The 20,036-nt window shown below is 35.9% G+C and overlaps 1 protein-coding gene across 2 annotated transcripts in view; it reads right to left on the bottom strand.

Annotated features, from left to right (window-relative positions):
- Window positions 1-20,036, bottom strand: part of NOX4 (NADPH oxidase 4) — a 129,216-nt gene that overhangs the window by 79,112 nt on the left and 30,068 nt on the right. For both annotated transcript variants that reach the window (XM_081154290.1, XM_081154289.1), the window contains exons 5-8: window positions 19,410-19,507; window positions 15,946-15,973; window positions 9,926-9,998; window positions 5,758-5,838 (exon numbers count right to left, since the gene is read on the bottom strand). In XM_081154290.1, coding sequence (XP_081010416.1) covers window positions 5,758-5,838; window positions 9,926-9,998; window positions 15,946-15,973; window positions 19,410-19,507 — 280 coding nt within the window. The remainder of the gene's footprint in view (window positions 1-5,757; window positions 5,839-9,925; window positions 9,999-15,945; window positions 15,974-19,409; window positions 19,508-20,036) is intronic.

Raw genomic sequence — 20,036 nt, 5'->3', positions numbered from 1 at the left:
CAATTATAAGCCACACAACACTCCAGATCTAAAGGCAGTGGGGTGCTGATTATGGTAAGATTGAGAGGGTAGGGTGCCAAATCTCATTTACAATGCATTCCCTCCACATGCCTTTGAAAGGAGTAGAGTTAGTCTCTCTGTGCTTAGGCGCTGCGACACTCATAATTGCTTTTCCCTCCAATATCCTTTTTCTCAGTAAGTGAGAAAAGAAGTATACAACTCCTCCTGATGAGATTTTCAAATGAAAATGAAGAAAGAAACATTCAATTACATTCATGTCTGGAAAGAGGAAACAGTTTTGGCTCCTCTCCCCGCAGATGTCTTATGAATTGAAATATCTTTAATATAGCACACAAATAGCAACCTCCTAAAACGATGTACTAAAATTAAGAAGGAAAAATTACTCAGGAGAAAGCTGTCTTGTGAGTCCTAAGATAAACATTTATTGTTAAAATCAACTGAATTTTGAGACCTAAGAGTATTATAAAAATTATTGTTCTTTCAAAGAATATTCTTTTTTCTTCTTTTTTAAAAATTGAATTTATTGGGGTGACATTGGTTAGTTATATAGGTTTCAGGTGTACAGTTCTATTATACATCATCTGTATATTGTATTGTGTGTTCACCACCCAAGTCAGGTCTCCTTCCATCACCACTGGCTTATTTCACTTACAGTAGCCAAGATTTGGAAGCAGTCCAAATGCCCATCAGTAGATGAATAAATAAATAAAAAGCTGTGGTACATTTACACAGTGGAATACTACTCACTGTAAAAAAATAAGGAAATCTTACCTTTTGCTACAGCATGGATGGACCTGGAGGGTATTATGCTAAGTGTAAATAAGCCAGTCAGAGAAAGACAAATACCATAGGATTTCGCTTATATGTGGAATCTAATGAACAAAATAAACTAATAAACAAAATAGAAACAGACTCATAGATACAGAGAACAGACTGACAGCTGTCAGAGGGGAGGGGGGTTGGGGGCTGGGTGAAAAAGATGAAGGGATTAAGAGGGGAAAAAATAATAACAGACACAGACAAGGGTATGGTGACTGCCGGAGGGAAAGGGGGGGGTGGGAAGTGGAAGAAGGCAAAGGGGGGATAAATGGTGGCAGAAAGAGACTTGACTTAGGGTTGTGAGTGCATAATGCAGTATGCAGATGATACGTTACAGAGCTGTACACTTGAAACCTACATAATTTTATTAAGCAATGTCACCCCAATAAATTCAATAAGAAAAATGTAAAATAAAGTGCTGTGTCTTGCTCAAGGATCAAAAAAACTGATTTTTCAAACAGTTAACTGTTGAATTTCTTCCTTTTACAGCTACTAGCGTTGGTACAAATACACTTTTATTCCTAGTAGTATTTATTGAGTATGTGTATATTCCGTCTACGTTTCTGCATTCACTTATATAAACTTGAGATAACTCTATGACGTAGGTGACTTTATTAATCCCATCTACTAGATAAGAAAAAGAAAGGACAGATTATCTGTCAAGGCTATGCAGCTATCAAGTATTGTAGTTGTTTAATGGCCATGCTATTCTGATCTTTTGGAAAGGAAAATTAATGTATTTTAAAGATACATTTGAATACTGAAAAGAAACTGAGTTTAGTGTATATGAAATGATTTTTTTAGGGTGTCATGCAATTGATTTGCTTATAAATAATGAAAAAAATCTAAAACATAGGTAACAGGGATGCAAACTAGGTGAATCTAAGGTCACAAATAATCATGGAACAAGGTAATTGGATCTCAAATGATACCAACTGCAATATTTTGAGTGAGCAAGGTAAGACTTCCACTTTGCCGAAGTCAGATCACATACCCAAAGGCCTTTATTCGGTTTGGTTTCCAGTTTTAAAAGCAATACAGGGAAGCCATGGCAAACTGCAGCCAGCATAATGTAGTGGTTAGAAATGTGGGCTCAGGAATCGGATACCTGGGGTCAAACTCAAGCTCTTCTTAATCACCATGAGTTTTAGCAACTTCCTTCCTCTCTCACTGCCCCTGTCCTCTCACGGGGATACCAGTGGCGGCAGATTTTACCAGGGTTGTTGGGAGGGTTTGATGAGATCAAACATTAGTAAGATACATAAGGACTGAATGAATTTTAACTATTAATATATTCAAAGGAGGAAGTTGACAATAATGATTGTCAAAATATTATGCAAGAAACAAATGAACAGAATTTAGAGGAGAGTAACTCAGTTTCCATGGCCTCTAGAGTCCTAGATTTCTAAATCTATCCAGGAATTAATGTAAAATAAATCCCAGCTCAAAAGATAAAGAACTTTGTGAAAATTACAGCTTCCCAAAGACAGAATGGGCTCTTCAGAATTAAATATTTACTTAGACATATTGCAGGGGAGATTCATAGAGTCTTGGTTAAGATATCCTTTATGGTTCCTTCAAAATTTGAGATTCTATGAAAATAAAAGTGACCTTAGAAAACCATATGAAGCAATTGCTCTTCTTACTGCAAAAGTCTGTTTAGTAGAGATATAAGCAAACAATTTCTAACTGCTTCATCCTTAAAGCCTGAAATTTTCTATAACTTCTAGCCCACATTGATCCTTCAATTCCCTAAACTACAGAATTCTTGAAAAGAAAATGTTTACAGTTGTAAAATATTTAGTCTAAAGTTATCTTTAGCTCTTTCAATTGACTTTTTTAAAATTCCAAACTAATTACCAATGCTGAGAGGCTATAGATCATATATTAAATTGTTCTTTATACCTTATTATAGTGCTTGGCACATTGATAAAGGAGCAAATAGTGATATTCTGTTCAAACTCACAGCATGCTGTTTACCAGGAATCTCAATATAAATCCAAGAAGCTTGTTTTGAATAACTGCACTTTACTCATGGACCCAAAAGCTACAAAATGAAATTAGCAAGGCATTTCACAGGTAAAGGTATGTCTAAGTGCTCAACATTGGCACAAAGGATAATAGTTTCAGTAGATTTACTTACAGACAGGTCCTTTAGCAATGAAAAAGACATGTTCAGAAATGTTCCATTTTGAGAAATCTGCAAGACTTAGCAGTTTTTCCCACACCAGAAACACAATCCATGTAGCTTTATTCAAAATTAAGCTTTTTAGGGTTATAAACTTTGAGTAGTAAGATGAATAAATTCTGAGGATCAGATGTACAGCATGGTGACTACAGTTAATAATACTGCACTGTATACTTGAAATTTGCTAATAGAGTAGATATTAAGCATTCTCACTAGGAAAAAAAAATGTAAAAAAACTATGTGATGTGATGAATGTGCTAATTCATTTTATTGTGGTAATCATTTCACAACGTATATATGACATATGTATATATGACATATATCATAAGATTGTATATATTAAACAACACAATTTTATTAGTCAATTATATTTTAAAAATTAAACTTCATTTAAAAATCTGCACTCTAGTTTTTGTTGCATAACATTTATTTTAGAATTAGAATAATTTTTTTCATTTCTACCCATAATATGTAAAGAACTATTACATCAATTGGTATAATACAATGATTACATATAATTCAGCCTGTAGATTCCTTTTGTTATTTCTTTGTATAAAGTCACTTTCTGTTTATGAGCCTTGTTCTACAAAAAATAAAGTTAAAATTTAACTATGCCTCTTTAACTTCCAAAAAAAATGGAGAAAGAACTCTCAATATAATCCATTTAAACTTGTCTATTTGAACTTCTGAACCTTTAAAAGATGAATCTGTTTTGAGTCACAAAGAAACAGATTTTTTCAGAGTTTTAACTTAGTATAACATAAAGGCCAAAGAATGCATAATTAATTATATTAACAAATAATTGCATTTTTCTCTCATCTGTTATAGATGAGAGAGATTACAATCTCAGATAAATCAAGATATTAACCCTTTTTTTTAAATCTTAAGACCAAATTCTCAGAAGTACAGAGCTCTCCTAAGTCAGAATGTCTGGATTTGAATCCAGGATCCATCATTAAGTAAACTTTAGCCAAGTTTCTTGCTCTCTCTAAACTTCAGTTTTCCCACCTGGAAAGGAGGTTTTACATGATCTTAAAATTATGATCCTTTATTGACATAAAGCATCTAAATCATTTTGAATTTATACTTGGCATATAGTAAGCATTATGTAACTGTTTTAAATTACTGTACATTGGTAGCATCTGCTTGCTCATAGTCCATTTTATGATAATAGCTCTGGGCAGGCAAACAAACCATTTAAAGAACAAAATGTAAAGCAGATTTTCTCTACCAGGGGCTTTCCTGGTGTCCCAACTCTCCACAGAATGTGTTATCCCTACAAAGGAAAAAGAATGGACCCCAGAGCTTCCACTGACCGGGGCCCTTTCCCGTGTGGCAGGGATGGCCAGCTGGGAGTCGGAATTATGATGTGTGGCCATGTTTCTGATGTTCCACAACGATATGGTCTAAAACTATGGTACGGAACAAATCAAACCAAGACCTATGAGGTACAGATCCATATAATACTGCTTTCTAAACCAGTGGTTTCCAAAATCAAGGGTGGGGGGAAACTGAACATGCACCCTGAAAATAATATACAATTTACGTATATGACCTAATGTACTGACAAAGTACATTATGAAACATTCTGAAAAAAGGTTAACAGCGGGCCTGAACCAGCCTCCAAACACTTTCCTGGGAACATTTGGGATTAAGATAGGTGGGGAATGCCAGCTGCGTTACCAGGCAACATTAGTTATTACTGGAGGAGTGCATCTGGAGCAGGGGACTGTGAGTGAACTACGAAACCGTTCTAGACGCACAGGCCTCAGCCCCCTATGTGCAGCGCATACTTGCGCCTGAGGGCATCCCTTGAGGAGGCCCGGGCTGTTACCAAGATACCGCTCCTATGGACTGTGAGACTCACCCTAAGGCAAAGTGGTCCGGGGGGTAGGGAAAGGTGATGGCAAATGGTTCCTGAACAATAACAGGGACTCCCACTGAAGAAGCACCTGACATTATCCTGTTGATATTCTATGTTTCCTGTCCTGCATCCTTCTGCTAAACGAAGTGAATCCGATACCAAACAATGGCCTACTGTGTCATATCAGTGGGAGTGTCTAAACAAAACCACAAGTCCACTTTGGTGGTCATGCAGACATATGCATACAAAAATATACATTATTTTCTTCCTCTGACCTAATGCATTATTGCAAGCACCACACTTCTGAGAACACTGCTTGGCTCCACATACTTTTCAGAATTTTGGGGGTACATTCTTTATAACAAGCTTAAGATACTTTCTTCTTCCCCCTTTGTGACCTTCTACTATTTTGACAGATCATGTTCTTTGGTCATTGTAAATCTTCGACTTTCTCTGCAACTACTATTGCCTCTAGGTTTTTTTAAACTAAAAACTGGTAACTCCATCATTACAAATTCCGCAGCAGTGAGACATAAGGAAATCCTGAAAATACAAATACTAAAATATCTTCTGGAAGTTTTTTACTTCTTGCTTTCTTAAAGAAGTTATCAGGATATAGCTATATGGAACTTTAAAAAGTATCACATTGTGGGAGAAATAACTCTTTCAATTTTAATATGCTTTTATACTAGTTCCATTAAACATGCTATGCTAAAAATAAAATTATTTCTTCCATTCTTGACACTGCCTCAATTCCAAGTAACCAAATAATTTTAGCACTCCTTATGAAAATTCCTGCAGATGTATCTTTCATTACCCCATTTTTAAGGCACACGTGGTTTTAAAAATATTTTTTATAACTTACCCTGAAACATGCAACATCAGCAGCATGTAGAAGACAAAGAAGAGATTATGAGTGTACCAGAAGATGTCATAGTTAGAAACTCTGGAAAAACAAATAACAGTTTCAATGCCACTTCCTTTCATCTCATGGGAAAAATTGTGCATTTCAAACACACTGAGTTCAAGTGAGATGCATCTATTATACCAAAGGACTTAAATACCATGCAGAGACAACTGACAAAAATTACACATAACACAATCATTTTCATTTTTTTTTTCCGGTATTTGAAACAAAGACACGTGAAAAAATAAAAATAAGGTGTTTATTTAAAGTTATTATGATGTAAGGCTGAGGAACAGTTATAGTCTGCTCATATGTACACTTGCTGTCCTTTCTATCAGTAGTCTCAATTTTCAAATGATTTCCAAAACAACTAATGCTCCTATTCCAATAAATATTTTGAGAGTAGTTTAACGGGAACTCAAATTGAGAGAAATTAAATAAATGCTCATTAAAGTCTTATATTCTATTCCTGGACAGTGTATAACTTAAAAACAACACCTTGGTATTACTGTCCTGCAGAACAGAGTCTGAAAATGACAGAATATGATAAACACAATCTATAGAATGTTTGAGAGAAGTAAAAAAACTAACAGTTATTTTATTTTATCTCTCTAGGTGGATATTACTATATTAGAATCTTAGAGGTGGAGGGCAGATATTTGTAAAAGCTTCTGAGAGGATTCTGATCCCACTTCTAGATCCTTTTGGAAGCCGTGACTCAAGCACTGGCCAGTGGATTCCCATTCACTCCACTCAGTTTCTGCTATAATAAACAAGGTCATTAACATCTTTGTCCCAGATGCCTTTTTTTACATATCCAACTCTTTTATAATCTAAACTCTTCTAAGTGGAATTGCCAGATCAAAGGGCACACATTTGCGATGCTTTTGACACACATTGCCCATTGCTCTCTGAAAACATGTTTACCAATTACAAATCCAACTTTAGGAGTGCCTTTTCCCCTAACCCAGGCTCCACTTGATAGGTCTTCATTATTTTGTATAAGTGGAATTGGGTATCATTTCATTTGTGTGTTACACACCTTTAATTCTTCTATTACTTACCTATTCATATTAATTACCCATTTCTATAGTGAATTTTCCTTCATTGTTCTGAGTAACCTATTCAAATTTTAAGACTGTACTAGTTCCACATAATTGTAATGATTTGTCAAATAAAACATTTACATTTCAATCTTTATAATGTACATTGTTTTAATTTTCCTATTTTCAGAAAGTCAGATATTTTCTATATTTTTCCCTGTCCATTAGGAGATCTGATAAATACGCACTTGAAGTTTCTTCTAAATTTATAATGGTGTAATTTTTTTTAGTTAACTCTGTAAATTATCTTGAATTCCATTCACTTACACTTTATTCTCATCATAAGTTTGTGATGGCACCTTTATTATTTAGCAGGTTCATATACACAGCGAAGTCCCTTAACAAGGTTTTCTATCAACTCTATCAATCAATGGTTCCATGTCTTGGGGTCTTTTTTTTTTTGCAAGTAAGTTCTATCTGCTTTCAGTTATGGAAGTTTAATCATTTTAATGTTTACTAAGCCACATACCCCCCTTTACTCCTCCTTTGGAACATGTGCTTGGAGGTTCCTCAGATGAGCTTTAGGATCACTTTGCCAAATTCAATAAGCAAACAAACAAAATAACCTATCTTGGGTTTTGACTGGAATTGCAACGAACTTATAAACAATTGAGGAAGAAGTTCATCTTTGCATTATACAGTCTTTCTTCAAATCTCTACTCATTTCTCTCAGTGAAGTTGTGTGTTTTTTCTATATAACTTTCACTCAGTTTCTTCCTAAACTTATTTACAGATATTTTATGTTTTTGTTGCAATTATTAGTGGTATCTTTTTATATTATTCAGTTTTCAAACTGATACTAGCTATTATATAAGAGCTATTTTTAAATATTTGTTTTGTACTCATTTACCCATTTCAATTCTTTAAGTGGATATAAAACTAATTTTTTTCCATAATTCTCTTGGATTTTCTGGCTAGACAATTACACTTACCTTTCTGGAAGTAATGATAATTTATTGTTCCATTCTTTTTAATAATTTTAAATGTTTTAATTTCTTATCATATGTAAATAATGGCATCCTTTAATGGAATTAAAAATGTCACTTTGGCTTTTTCATAATTTTCTTAGGAATGTATCTCATGTTTCACTGGTAAGTATGATCTCAGTTCTGGCTTTTATATTTTTTAATTCTATAAAGGAAAGTGACTCTTAGTTAACTCTGATTATTTTAATCCAGAATTAGAGTTTAGATTTAACAACTGCCATTTCAAAGTCTACTGAGATGAGAAAATGTTAATATTATTGCCATTTGTTAGTAGAATATATTACTTATTTTAATAATTGACCCATATTGAACCATTAGTGAATTATTACACTACATTCAATGCCAGAAATCAAATATTGAAGTCCTATTTATTCACCTGATTTCTCTAATGTTTTACTTCCTTACTAGTAAAGAGAAACGGTAGAAGAAGGTTACCTCCATGATCCATATAAGAATTTCATGATTCTCACAATGAAGTTTGGAGAAAAGCAGAATTAGCTTTATAATCTCTTTTAAACAAATGAAAAAATTAACAGTTAAGACAGTCACCAAATTATTTATGTAATGGCTCAGTTGAGAACAGAAGCTGATCTTTATAATCCAGTTTACATCAAGAATTCCTAAAACTGAAAAAGTAAGTTTTTTAATGAATTATTGACCTAACTAAAACAAAGTGTATCCCACAAAATTGGCGTCCTAGTGCACTAATGTTAGAGATTTGCCTTTCTGTAAGGTGATTTTTAATTCTTATAAAAAGTCATAAAAATGGGCTTACCATTTGATCCAGCATTCTCCATCTAGGTATTTTTCCATAGGATGTAATTGAAAAAGTATGCAAAGACATGTGGACAGGGTGTTTGCTTCACAATTGAAATACTAAAAAAATGGAATCCACCTAAAACATCCAATGACAGGGGGCAAGGAGACTACTGTATGTCTACATGGGAATATGTTGTACCATCAGTAAAGAGAGAAATGTTCATAACAACATGTAAGGAAAAAGTGGACTTAAAAATAGTACATATAATATGGTCCAATTTTGGTAAAATACATATAGACATGAAGAAACAGAGGTGGGGAGTGTGAAAGGGATAGAAAGAGTGACTTTGGTAGAGGTAAGACATGGGGCATGAGTGAGCAAAGGCAGGAAGAATGAAGCATATAAACATACCACCAGGAGATTTATAGTGTTACTCATGCATGGTGAGCTTACTTTTGAGATTTTCGAGGTGTGTGTTTGTGTGCAGAGATGTGTTCAGAAGTGCAAAGACAGACTCATTTGAGCATGGTGTAGGGCAATTATTTTCAAAAGGTGTGTGTGTGTTTCCATTACATTTCACACCTCAACAATTAGAATGACTATTTTTGAAGATTACACGTTGTTTCTCCTTTTTGCTTTCTTAACCAAGAAGTTTCACCAGTAACATAAGACACTGTAAAATATTGTGACAAACAGATGTGTCCACCAGAAAGAACATGTGAAAGTGTTCATAAAACTGTGTCTGCAAATGCTCAAAATCTTGTAACTAGAAAAATAAAGTGAATGCAGATATTTCCAATTATTTTAACAGATGTCAACTAACCATGTTTCCAAAGCTTTGTCCGGAATATTAAATTACAGCAAAACAAACTTATATCAGGAAATGAGTTATAAAACAATTTTAAGTGATATGTTCTTATGTATACACGTTGAATTCAATCCCATGTCTCATAGAAATACACAATCCTCCAGAAGTATGCCCCTGAAGAACTGAAATTTCCCTAGTTTAAAAAGTCTCCATACACGATTCCTTACCAACCTAGACTATTTGACTAAAACAAAGAGATTTTCTTTTCAAAAACAGGAAATGAAATGATATATATAGAAATGTCTTTACATCACTCTTAGTTACCCACAATAGTCCATTCATCAGAACATTGCACTGGCTAAGCATTCTGGTTAATCAAGAGTTTTTCTACACATGAAAATGAAGATAATCTGAAGGAAATTTAAATAAGCTTACCAGTAAATATTGAAATCGTGACTCTGACACTCACCGGATAGCATATGTAGAAGCTGTAATCATCAGGAATAGCACCAATACCATGAGGACTCCTGTCAGGCCAGGAACTATAAAAATATACAAAGTACATTTTAACTTAAGTCATACTGAGAAAAAAGGTACAAAAAATTATTGCCTTAAAATCCAAAGTATTATGCTGCTCTGTGGAAAGCCCAATTCAAATCACATATCTCCTTGTATGTTCTCTCTCAAAAAAGCTTTTTTTAAAAAAAATTAGTACAATTTCAAGGTACTTAAGACAAAGCAGTCCTTCCTACCTTTAATAGAAGAATTTGTTCTTGTATTTTCAAATAGTCTATTCAGAATAGTGAATATGTACATATTTATACAGGTACATGTTATACCAAATGTCAGTAATTAATACATGGGACAGGATTGGCATTCAACACCCTTACTGGTTTGGTTACCCCTACCATAGTACTAAACTCCATTACTCTTCCCCCCTTTTAAGGAACTAACAGCTCCTTCAGTTTTAATTTCAAATAATTTCTTTTGGGCTTCTTATACATAATAAATTTTTTAAAATAAACAAAACCTAAAGCTTCCTAAAAACCACAACTTCAAGTGCAGAACAAAAAAATACTGGGTTTCAAGAAAAAAATGACAGTGCTGATATTTTCAGAAAATTTGTAGAAATATTTCTTCTAGTAGAGAAAACATGCTGAAATTAGTCCTTCTGATATGACATAACATTTATTTTTTTAAATGTGCAAACATGTTAGTTCTCAAAATTAATATTGACATGACATATTGCTACAAATCCAGTGTTAGCTCATACAGCACGTACAAAATGAATAGCTCATATACTATATTAAAAAGAGCTAAAAATCAAAATAGTCTCATTTCTTAATATCTTTTTACTACCAAATAAAATATCCCATCTATAAGTTACCTTTATTTACTCCTAAAATCATATAAGCAACAGTAACTTCTAACTGCCCTAGCTGAGAGATTTCATCTTAAATCTTCATAGGAAAGCTAATAAAACAATTCTGTTTCCAAACGTATAGACATCTCCCCACTTCTCTGCTTGCCAAGGAACCACCTATGAGACAGAAGGGTCATCATGGACTGTAAGCCAGGAGCAGAAGCTGACAAGCTGGGTCCAACAGAAGAGCAATCTGGGTGTGCACTGTCAGGGTTCCAGAGAGTTTCGAATCATTAAAAAAAAAAAAAAAAATTAGAATGTAGAACAAGTTTCTACATGTAAAGGGCCACATGAGAAATACGGGAGTTAGTCATTGAATATTTAATACTTTAGTGCTCTTTCCTGCTCCCTCTTCCCAACACACAAAGTTGGGAGCCTAACACCACTTGCTTTTCCCCATGTGCCGAATCGGAACCATCTCTTCTCTCCACTTCTTTCCCAGGGCACCCCTTCCCATCATCTGTCCCATTGCCCCGGGTGAGGACTTGCTTCTTAGGGGTAAGAGAGGAGCAAGATAACTACACTAGTTCACACTAAAAGACTAACAGTACAGAAAAAAACTACTTAAAAAGAACAGCATGCTTACAAAAGGACCCAGCCTTCCCACTCCCGAGATATTTACCCAAGAGAAACAAACATATATCCACACAAAAACATGCTTAAAAATGTTTATAGCCACTTTACTTTTAACTAATAGTTAAGGTCTGTAAATAAGTTAAATCTCCATCAACAGTGGCATGGATACATAATCGTGGTATTATTATCTGTACCTAGAAAAGTAATCAGTGATTAAAAAAAAAACATGAACTGTTGATATACACACAACAACATAGATGAATCACAAAACTATTAGGCGAAGTGAAAAAAGCCAGATCCCCTAAAAGAACATCCAAAGAGCATAAGCTTTGACTCCTTTTATATACCATTCAAAAAGCATCAAACCATTCTTTAGTGATAGAAAATAGATTAGCTGCTAGGAGCGGTAGAGGGTAGGATGCATTATAAAGGAATACAAAAACTTTTTGGGCCCTGCCGGGCGTGGCTCAGCGGTTGAGCATCGACCTAGGATCTAGAAGATCTAAGTTCGATTCCCGGTCAGGGCGATCCCCAGTCCGGGGGGGGGGGGGGGGGGCATGCAGGAGGCAGGCACTCAATGACTCTCTCATCATTGATGTTTCTATCTCTCTCTCTCCCTGTCCCTTAAAAAAAAAGAGAAAAACAAAACTTTTTAGAATGATGGATGTTTGTTATCTTGATTTAGGTCATGGCTTTACATGTGTAAACATATGTCAAAACCAATAAAGTAGCATAATTTACATATGCACAATTTAATGTTCTTCAACTATAACTCAATAAATTTGAAGGAAAAAAAGAGGAGGTTTCTCTAGCTTCAAGTAATTAAAAAACTGACCAAATGATAAACGATAGAATCCTAGATGGCTCCATAATGTGAAATTGGTAGTTGAAGGCCTTTCCAGTGATTTTATTAGAGATTCATTGATGTCTGCTGTGTCTACATACACGGTTTCCTATGTGGTTCTAGACATGTCAAGATTAGTTATGGACTGTTTGCAAATCACTTCATCAAGAGGATGCCTGAAAAAACTGAGTATGTTTAAAATAGAGGCCTAATTTCCAAAGTGTATCATTTGAACATTAATTTACAAAGTAATTTGTAATTTACAAAGTAACAGACGTGAGGTCAGTGAAGAAAAAAATACATACTTAGTATTAGAAATAAAAAAAAATATTGCAATTAATGTGATCCAAAAGAAGGAGTGGAGTGATACCTTAAGAAGTTACAATTTTCTGTCACTGGAATTAAATAGAGTCTGGCCAGCAAAGTACCTAGGATGTTGTAGAGAAGGCCTACGCATCAAGCAGCAGAGTTAAACGAGTGGCTTTTATCCTTATATATTGCCATTTGTAGCTGAGTATTTTCTGGGCATCTATAGCGCACTGTTACTTGCCAGAGGAAAAATGAATCCTGCTCTCCAAGGGATCCCATTCTAGTCTGGGAGACAGGATACACAGGTCCTTGCAACACACGGCATTATGAGCTAAAGGAGAGCTAAGCATTGTGTGTTTTTGAGGTACATCGAAGGGTACCTAACCTAGCCCGAAATGATAGCTAAATCCGAGAATATTACCCTCTGTTCCTACACATATTCCAACAGTCAGGAAGCACAGGTTGGAAATTCCTGGGCTAGTGAACCTCACTGGGCAGTTACTTGCCAAAGGGAAGCACACTGTGAACACTTTAAATCCTTCAAGTTATGAAGCAAAACCTGTACTTGTTTCCTTAGAAAAAGCGATGCTTAAATGTTTGCTCTCATTGCCTTTCATCTATGCATATTAGATTCATTAACTATAGCCTTTAAAATGAATAATTTCACTATATTGCCATTTCTAGATGAAACTGAGAGATCATTTTCATCCATACCCAGATGCAGTCAGAAATATAGCATCTTATATTCATTACCCTGTTTTTTCCAACATAACTGGAACCATAATTATATTTGTTTACGTGGGTTTTTCTCAGAGAAATTGGATATTGTGCATTTTATTGTCATCATATAAGGTACTACCAAATTTGGCGATATGTAATAAGTATTTTTAAATGAATGTTTGAGTACTCCAACCTTCCAAACTTAATTTACTTCTTAAATTCTTAATTGGAATTTTTTTTAATATTTCTTATTCAATGAGTCTACCTACCATATTTTATGTCACTTGTATTGCCACAAGCTTTATTTTCTATAAGACAATCTTAATTTCTCAGACCTAGGTTATATTGAAAAAATTTTAAAGACTGAAAGAGAGACGACTATGTTATATTAAACAAACTAAAATCCAAGAAACATATCAATCAATAACAAAATATTATTTATTACTAGAACAGCTGAAAGCATGCATGCATTCCTTCATCATGAACACTGATTTTTCCTAGATGTTATGCAGACAACATTCAAAGATAGCTATAAAATAGTGTTAGTCACAGATGTATTAGTAAAACGAAACTAGGTTGCCTCTTTGTAGAAAACAATGCCACTCATCCCATTACTATCCTTAGATTCTGCTTTGTTCTCTCACCTGCTATATCCAGTGGATTCAACCAAATACCCGAGGAGCTCTAGCTTCATAGTTTGGGGGTCCCACCCTCATACCAAACTGAAGACCTGGGAAGTAGATGGCTCTTGCTTTCATTAAATGATGTGGACTAGGCCACCAAAATAATGCTGACATGCTGATATTGGGTGATGCAAGTGGTTTGTACTGACAAAGTCCATAAAAATATTCACCTGGAGCCTTGCATGCCCACCCTGGAAAAGCTCATATTCAAGTGGAAAAGACAGTATATGTAAGGAAATAAATTATTTGACAACATAGTATTTTCACTATGTATCTTTAAGATCCCAGTCCAAGAAGAGGCCAGCTCTGCCTGGTGGAATCAGGGAGACATTTGTGCAAGTCCCCTAAGACTTAAAGCAGGAGTTGACCAGGTAATAAAAAGATAGTAAGCTAAGGCAGTAGGCAAAATATAGGTGGCAGTGAGAAGTTATGCTCAAGAGTATGATAAGATGCTCCTTAAGGGTAAAACAGAAGCTCCCAAGATAAATGGAAAGGTTAATAAAGCGCATTGCCATGTCCCACCAGAGAGACTCTCTAGGAGGGAGCCAGGAAATTTCTGTTTTTAAGTGTCATCTCTACTTAGTCCAACATCACTCATGGGAATCTCTGGGAAAGGACAGAGCTGATGGGGTTTCATGCTTAGGTGGAGAAACCGCCTGTTTACATAAAAGTTAATTATACTAAGTTTCTTAATGTAATATCTTTGTCATGTAAGAAATGTTTTGTAAACTAAACTTTTTTAAACATTTCAAATGTTCCAAGGCTTCAACTATACTGTGTGCTGTAGAAAATAATATCAAAACAAAGTTCTTATCTATTTCTCTTAAATTAATTCATATGAACCAAAAAATGCATTGATTTATACATATGATTTTATGTTTCTGCTTTTTCTCTCCTCCATTTCTCATTGAATTCTTTTAAGGCTTAACAAAACAATGTTTTCAACGAGCAAAGTTGTAAACAAAACTAAATTATGTTCCTAAAGATAAAACTGTAAAAGACTTTGCAAGTGGCAAATATCAAAAGACAGACAAATTTTATAAATCTAAACATATAATCGTGACATGGATGGGGAAAACACCTGATTTCTTGTTATTTTTCTTCATAAAATTGATTGAAAAGAAAAACAATGCATTTGACAGGGCCATGCCTCAGTGCCATATGCAATTCTGATCCTTAATAGGGTGTTACAGCCAAGCCTTTATGATAGATCATCTCAACCACCCACGCATCCTAATCCCTGAAATATGTGCTAAAAATCCTCCAAAATACAGTTTTCTCCTTTCATCAGTATAAATATAAGGTTGAAAAGAGAATAATTTTGGTATGAATTTTACTAACATCACAGCAAAATTCTAGGACAAATGTGCTTTGAATAACAAATTAACCGTCTAGACTGAGGTTTCATGGGCAATATGCTTCAGAAGAAAAATTAAATTACAAATAAAAATGGGGACACATTTCAAGAAAAATAAACTGATTTTAATGACTGTTCCTCCTCTATTTTATGGGTTTTAAGATTACAAAACATCCTACTAAATTACTGAATTATAACCACACTGATGCTGAGAGTGCTTGGTGTTTCTTTCCAGCACCTTGAGGGCAGGAACCTGTTCTACACGTGTTATCTCAATAGTACTTGCCACGGCAGGGTACACAAAGCGGGTCCTCAATAAGCCTATGGCATTATATTGTTTTCATTGGAAGAACACAGGAAAGACAAATGCATTTACTTACTTTTGCTCTTCATTTGAACCCCAGCTGTTTCCCTTGTCCCTCTGTTGTCATTGCAGACTTACGTTTGAAGTCCTAATATTTGTTCTGATATGCAAATATCTATATTTTCACATGCACCTAATTGCCATACAATTTGATGATGCTTGTTTTCAAAAATTTTCCTGAACCTTAAGAAAGAGCAATGAATAACAACTTACCACTTGTGAAGAGAAGTTTTCTAGGATCCTGAAAAAAGAGGGAAAAGAATAATTGACTGAAAGATAAAACATTGATAATATAAAATTCTACAAGGAATCTGGCTGGGTATAAGATCCATGTATTAGGCATTTAAAATACTATTCTCCCAGTGGAAATAAGACTCAACTTTCCCAATGGTTTCATGACGCTAAAGGAGATTATAACAAGTACAAATCCAACTAGAAAAGTCTATCCATCTGAGAAAGGAGGAGCACTGGATGAAGAGTCAGAGGGCATAGGCTTTCGTCTTATTGGCTAACTAAAAGCTACTAGCAGTGGCCTGAAGCCCACCCTTCGACCAAATTGAAACTCAATATTTTTGGTTCTAATGTGGAAACACCACAATGACCAAACTACACCTACAATGTGTCAAGACAGTGAGAATCAAAAGTGATAAAACATATAGGAAGGGTTGTACACTGCAAATTCAGTGCAAAGAATACTAATTAAGAACTTATGTTTCAAATATTGTGAAAAGTAGTGATGATAAATAAGGAAGAGAGGTTCCTGTTACTCAAATATAAAACATTAATATTGTTAGTGTCTTCTTTAAACTACATCTCTCATGGAGTAATGAACCTTAGTCAACTGCTTTTCTGTCTTGTGGAAACTTAACTTAATCCCCAGTAAATTTGCGGATTTATTTTTCATCCTAATGGTGCTTAATACTGCTCAACTTTTAAATGCCTTTCCTATGCCTCCATTGAATCTGGGATGGGGCCAGGTATATAAAAAGTAGGAAGCCTTTGTACAATACAGTTTCAGGGGCCTTGAAGAAGGACCACTGGCTTAGGGACAGCACCTCATCCGGCTCAGGTCAAATGACTTCTGTACCTGGTTAAAGGGTAACGTAGAGTAACCTAATAGATGAACAACTACTAAAAATAGAAGACGAGATGATCGAAGTGGAGTAAACAGCTATGGAATCTCGGAAGGGAGAACAACGAATACTGCCACAGAATAAAGATAGAATGTGAGAGCGAGAGACGGTTTCGCAGGTGAGAAGATGAGGCAGATCCAACGAGGCCATCAGGAAGGTGCCACCTTCACAAGTTGGAGGATGGGTCACTGAAGAACGGAGGAGGCAGGGTGAAAGCACAAAGCGATAACAGCAAGGCGCAGGGCACAGGCCCCTCTTTTGCACAGACAGTTCACAGGAAATATATCTGTATCTGCAATGTGTGTGTGTGTGTATTTTTTCATCTTTATCTAGCACATTGCCAGTACCTACAAGGTGCACAAAAATATTTATTAGAAGAAAGAGGAAAGGGAGAAAGGAAGGAAGGGACTAAAGGGGAAACATTAATTAAAATTACGGGTTACCTTTTTTATCCATCAGATTGGCAAAAAATGTTTTTAAAAGTGAGGTGTAGAAAAAAGCATTCTGATAAACTTGGGAGAACTGTGTCCACTGGTGACGGCTTTTTGAAAGGAAACCTGACAATGTCCATCAGATCTAAAAATGAGCATACCTTTGAAACCAGAATTCCACTTCGATGAATCTGCCTAGCAGTCATGCACAAAAAAATGAATTTATTGGCGAGTGGGTCATAACGAAAACTAGGAATCAACCTAAACATCTGTGAATAAAGAAAAGGCTAAGAAGAAATTATAGCCTCTTACTATAAGGGAATAAGATATATTCACACATTCTGATACAGCAGGCCATTTACCGAAACAAGTAAGCTGCTGAGGAATATGTATCATAAATTACCGCTTAAAATACCTTAAGAGAAAACATGAAAGTATTAGCTGTGGCTATTTTTGGAGGAGAAGCTTTTGCTTTTCATGTACTTGGGAATTTTAAACTATTTTATACTGAGCATATATCCCCCTTAAAATAAAAAAAATTAATGACTAAAAGTATTGAAATATTAAGCAAAAGTATCTTACATTAAAATAATCTAAGCATTATAGTTATTCAAGACATGAATTAGAAAACAAAAGAGAGAGGTCAAGAAGGAAAGGCTGAAACAGGAAACTGCAGCAGAGGCCAGAGGCATGGGCGGAAGCGGTGTGCTACGCGGGGACGTGGTGACTGGTCCAAAATCACTGCGTGAGCAGAGCTGCCACTGGCTGGCTAAGAAGCTGGACTTGCCGGTGGTTCTTAATGCCAGGTGCACACTACAGTCACCCGGTGAGCTCTTTAAAAATAACAATGCCTGACCCCAATCCAGATCAGTTAAATCATCCTGGTGTTTTTAAAAACACTAGCATAATCAAAGCATGTATCAAAAGTTGCTTGCTATTTGGGTTTGGGAATTTGCTTCTGTGTTTGTTGTTACTTTTTTAGTATTAATCTAGATAGGTCTGGGGATACGTGGAGAAGAAAATGGAGTGGGAGGAGATGGGAAATAATCTTACGAAGTCACAACCGGACTTAGCAGAGCAGGCAAGATTCTGATCAAACGGGAAACAGAGCAGTGGGGGTTTTTGTTTGTTTTAAGTTTATTTTTATTGTTGACACTATTACAGATGTCCCCTATTCCCCCCCACACACTTCTGCCGTCATCCAGCCCCCACCCCCTCCCAGGCCTTCGCCACACTATTGCCTGTGTCCGTGAGCTATGCATATATGCACCTAAATTGTCTGGCTAATCTCTTCCAGTCCTCCCCCCCCCCCAGGTCTGTCAGTCTGTTCCATGCATCCACGCCTCTGGACCTATTTGGTTTGTCAGTTTATTTTGTTCGTTAGATTCCTCCAAAATATATAAAGAACTCCTACAACTGAGCAGCAGGGTTTTAATGCAGCCTCGGCATGAAGCAAGGGCAGCCTGAGGACAGGGGAAAGGTACAGAGATTCAGCCAGGGCTGCGCCCCTGCTGCTCATCAGGCGCTGGCCTGGCGCCTCACACACGTAATTTCGTTTCATGGGCGGCCGCCCAGGGAGTAACGCGCCCCTGCGTCAGACATTGCCTGCTACAGAATTCAGCTCAAGGTCACCTATTTTGAGGATTAAAACACAAACGAATCACTAAAACTCAGTAATATTTTTTAAGTCAAACAAACTGATTATCGAGGATCCTCAAATGATCAACCTGCTTTTCTGCCCCGTTTCCCGCAAGCACAGTGTCTGAGTTATTAAAGGATTTTTCCCCTGGAATGGGGCTGTTGACAGTCCCCACTGCACGACAGGAATTAGACAGAAGCTGTTGGGAGGCAGAAGGCAAGCCTGAGTGGCAACCGTGTGAACACTGCACAACATAAAACGTAGACACTCTCTGAACTCCCATTTTCAGCAAGAGAGACTGTGAAAGAGTAATTACCTATATCTCCAATTTAAAAGGAATAAACTCAGCTTGGCAAACTGCATTTAAGAGCACTCAAAAGAAGCAGCAAGGTACACATTTTCTGTGAAAATCACGGACCCTCATTAGTCATCTCACGACTAGTGAAAGAAAAATGAGGAGACGGAACCACCCACCTCGTCGCGGTATCTTGCTACGTTCAGTTCAGTGAAATCCTCACGGTAGTTCTCGGAGAAACTGAGGACATTCACCAGATGGGCAGCCACGTGCACACCTATAGAACCCACCAGGCGCAAGTCAGTGGGTTTTCAGGTATGTTCTACGAAGAGGAGTCAGTTCCTCTCTCTAAGTAAATACAGGGTCAAACTTTGACAGCTACATGAGCAATAAAATACCACATTTAAAAGGGGAGTTTTAAAGAGACAAACAGTCTTGACTATAGGCAGTTTCAGTATTAAAAATCATGTGAAAAAACTGAATTTTCAAAGGCTAGAATAAAATAACCCTAGGAAGTCAAGGTTAAAAAAATACACCTGTACACATGCACACACACTTACACAAGTGAGTAATATAATAATAAGAGCATTTACTTATTTCTTTAAGCAGCTCCTGGATATTTTAGAGGTTCCACTCTTTCACATTTCCCCTAACTCCAAACCTGTTATCCATCTTGTATACTTCACTGCCACTCAACCTAAAATATAGGCTCTCTGAGAACCTTATAACCAGTGGAAATTTTTCACAATCTACAAATTCAAATCATAATGTCTTAACCCAATAGCAAAAGTGTTGGTAACCACTTC

This window comes from Miniopterus schreibersii, assembly GCF_964146895.1.
Source record: "Miniopterus schreibersii genome assembly, chromosome: 12".
Lineage (NCBI taxonomy): Eukaryota > Metazoa > Chordata > Mammalia > Chiroptera > Miniopteridae > Miniopterus > Miniopterus schreibersii.
This window is presented reverse-complemented; position numbering and strand designations above follow the sequence as displayed.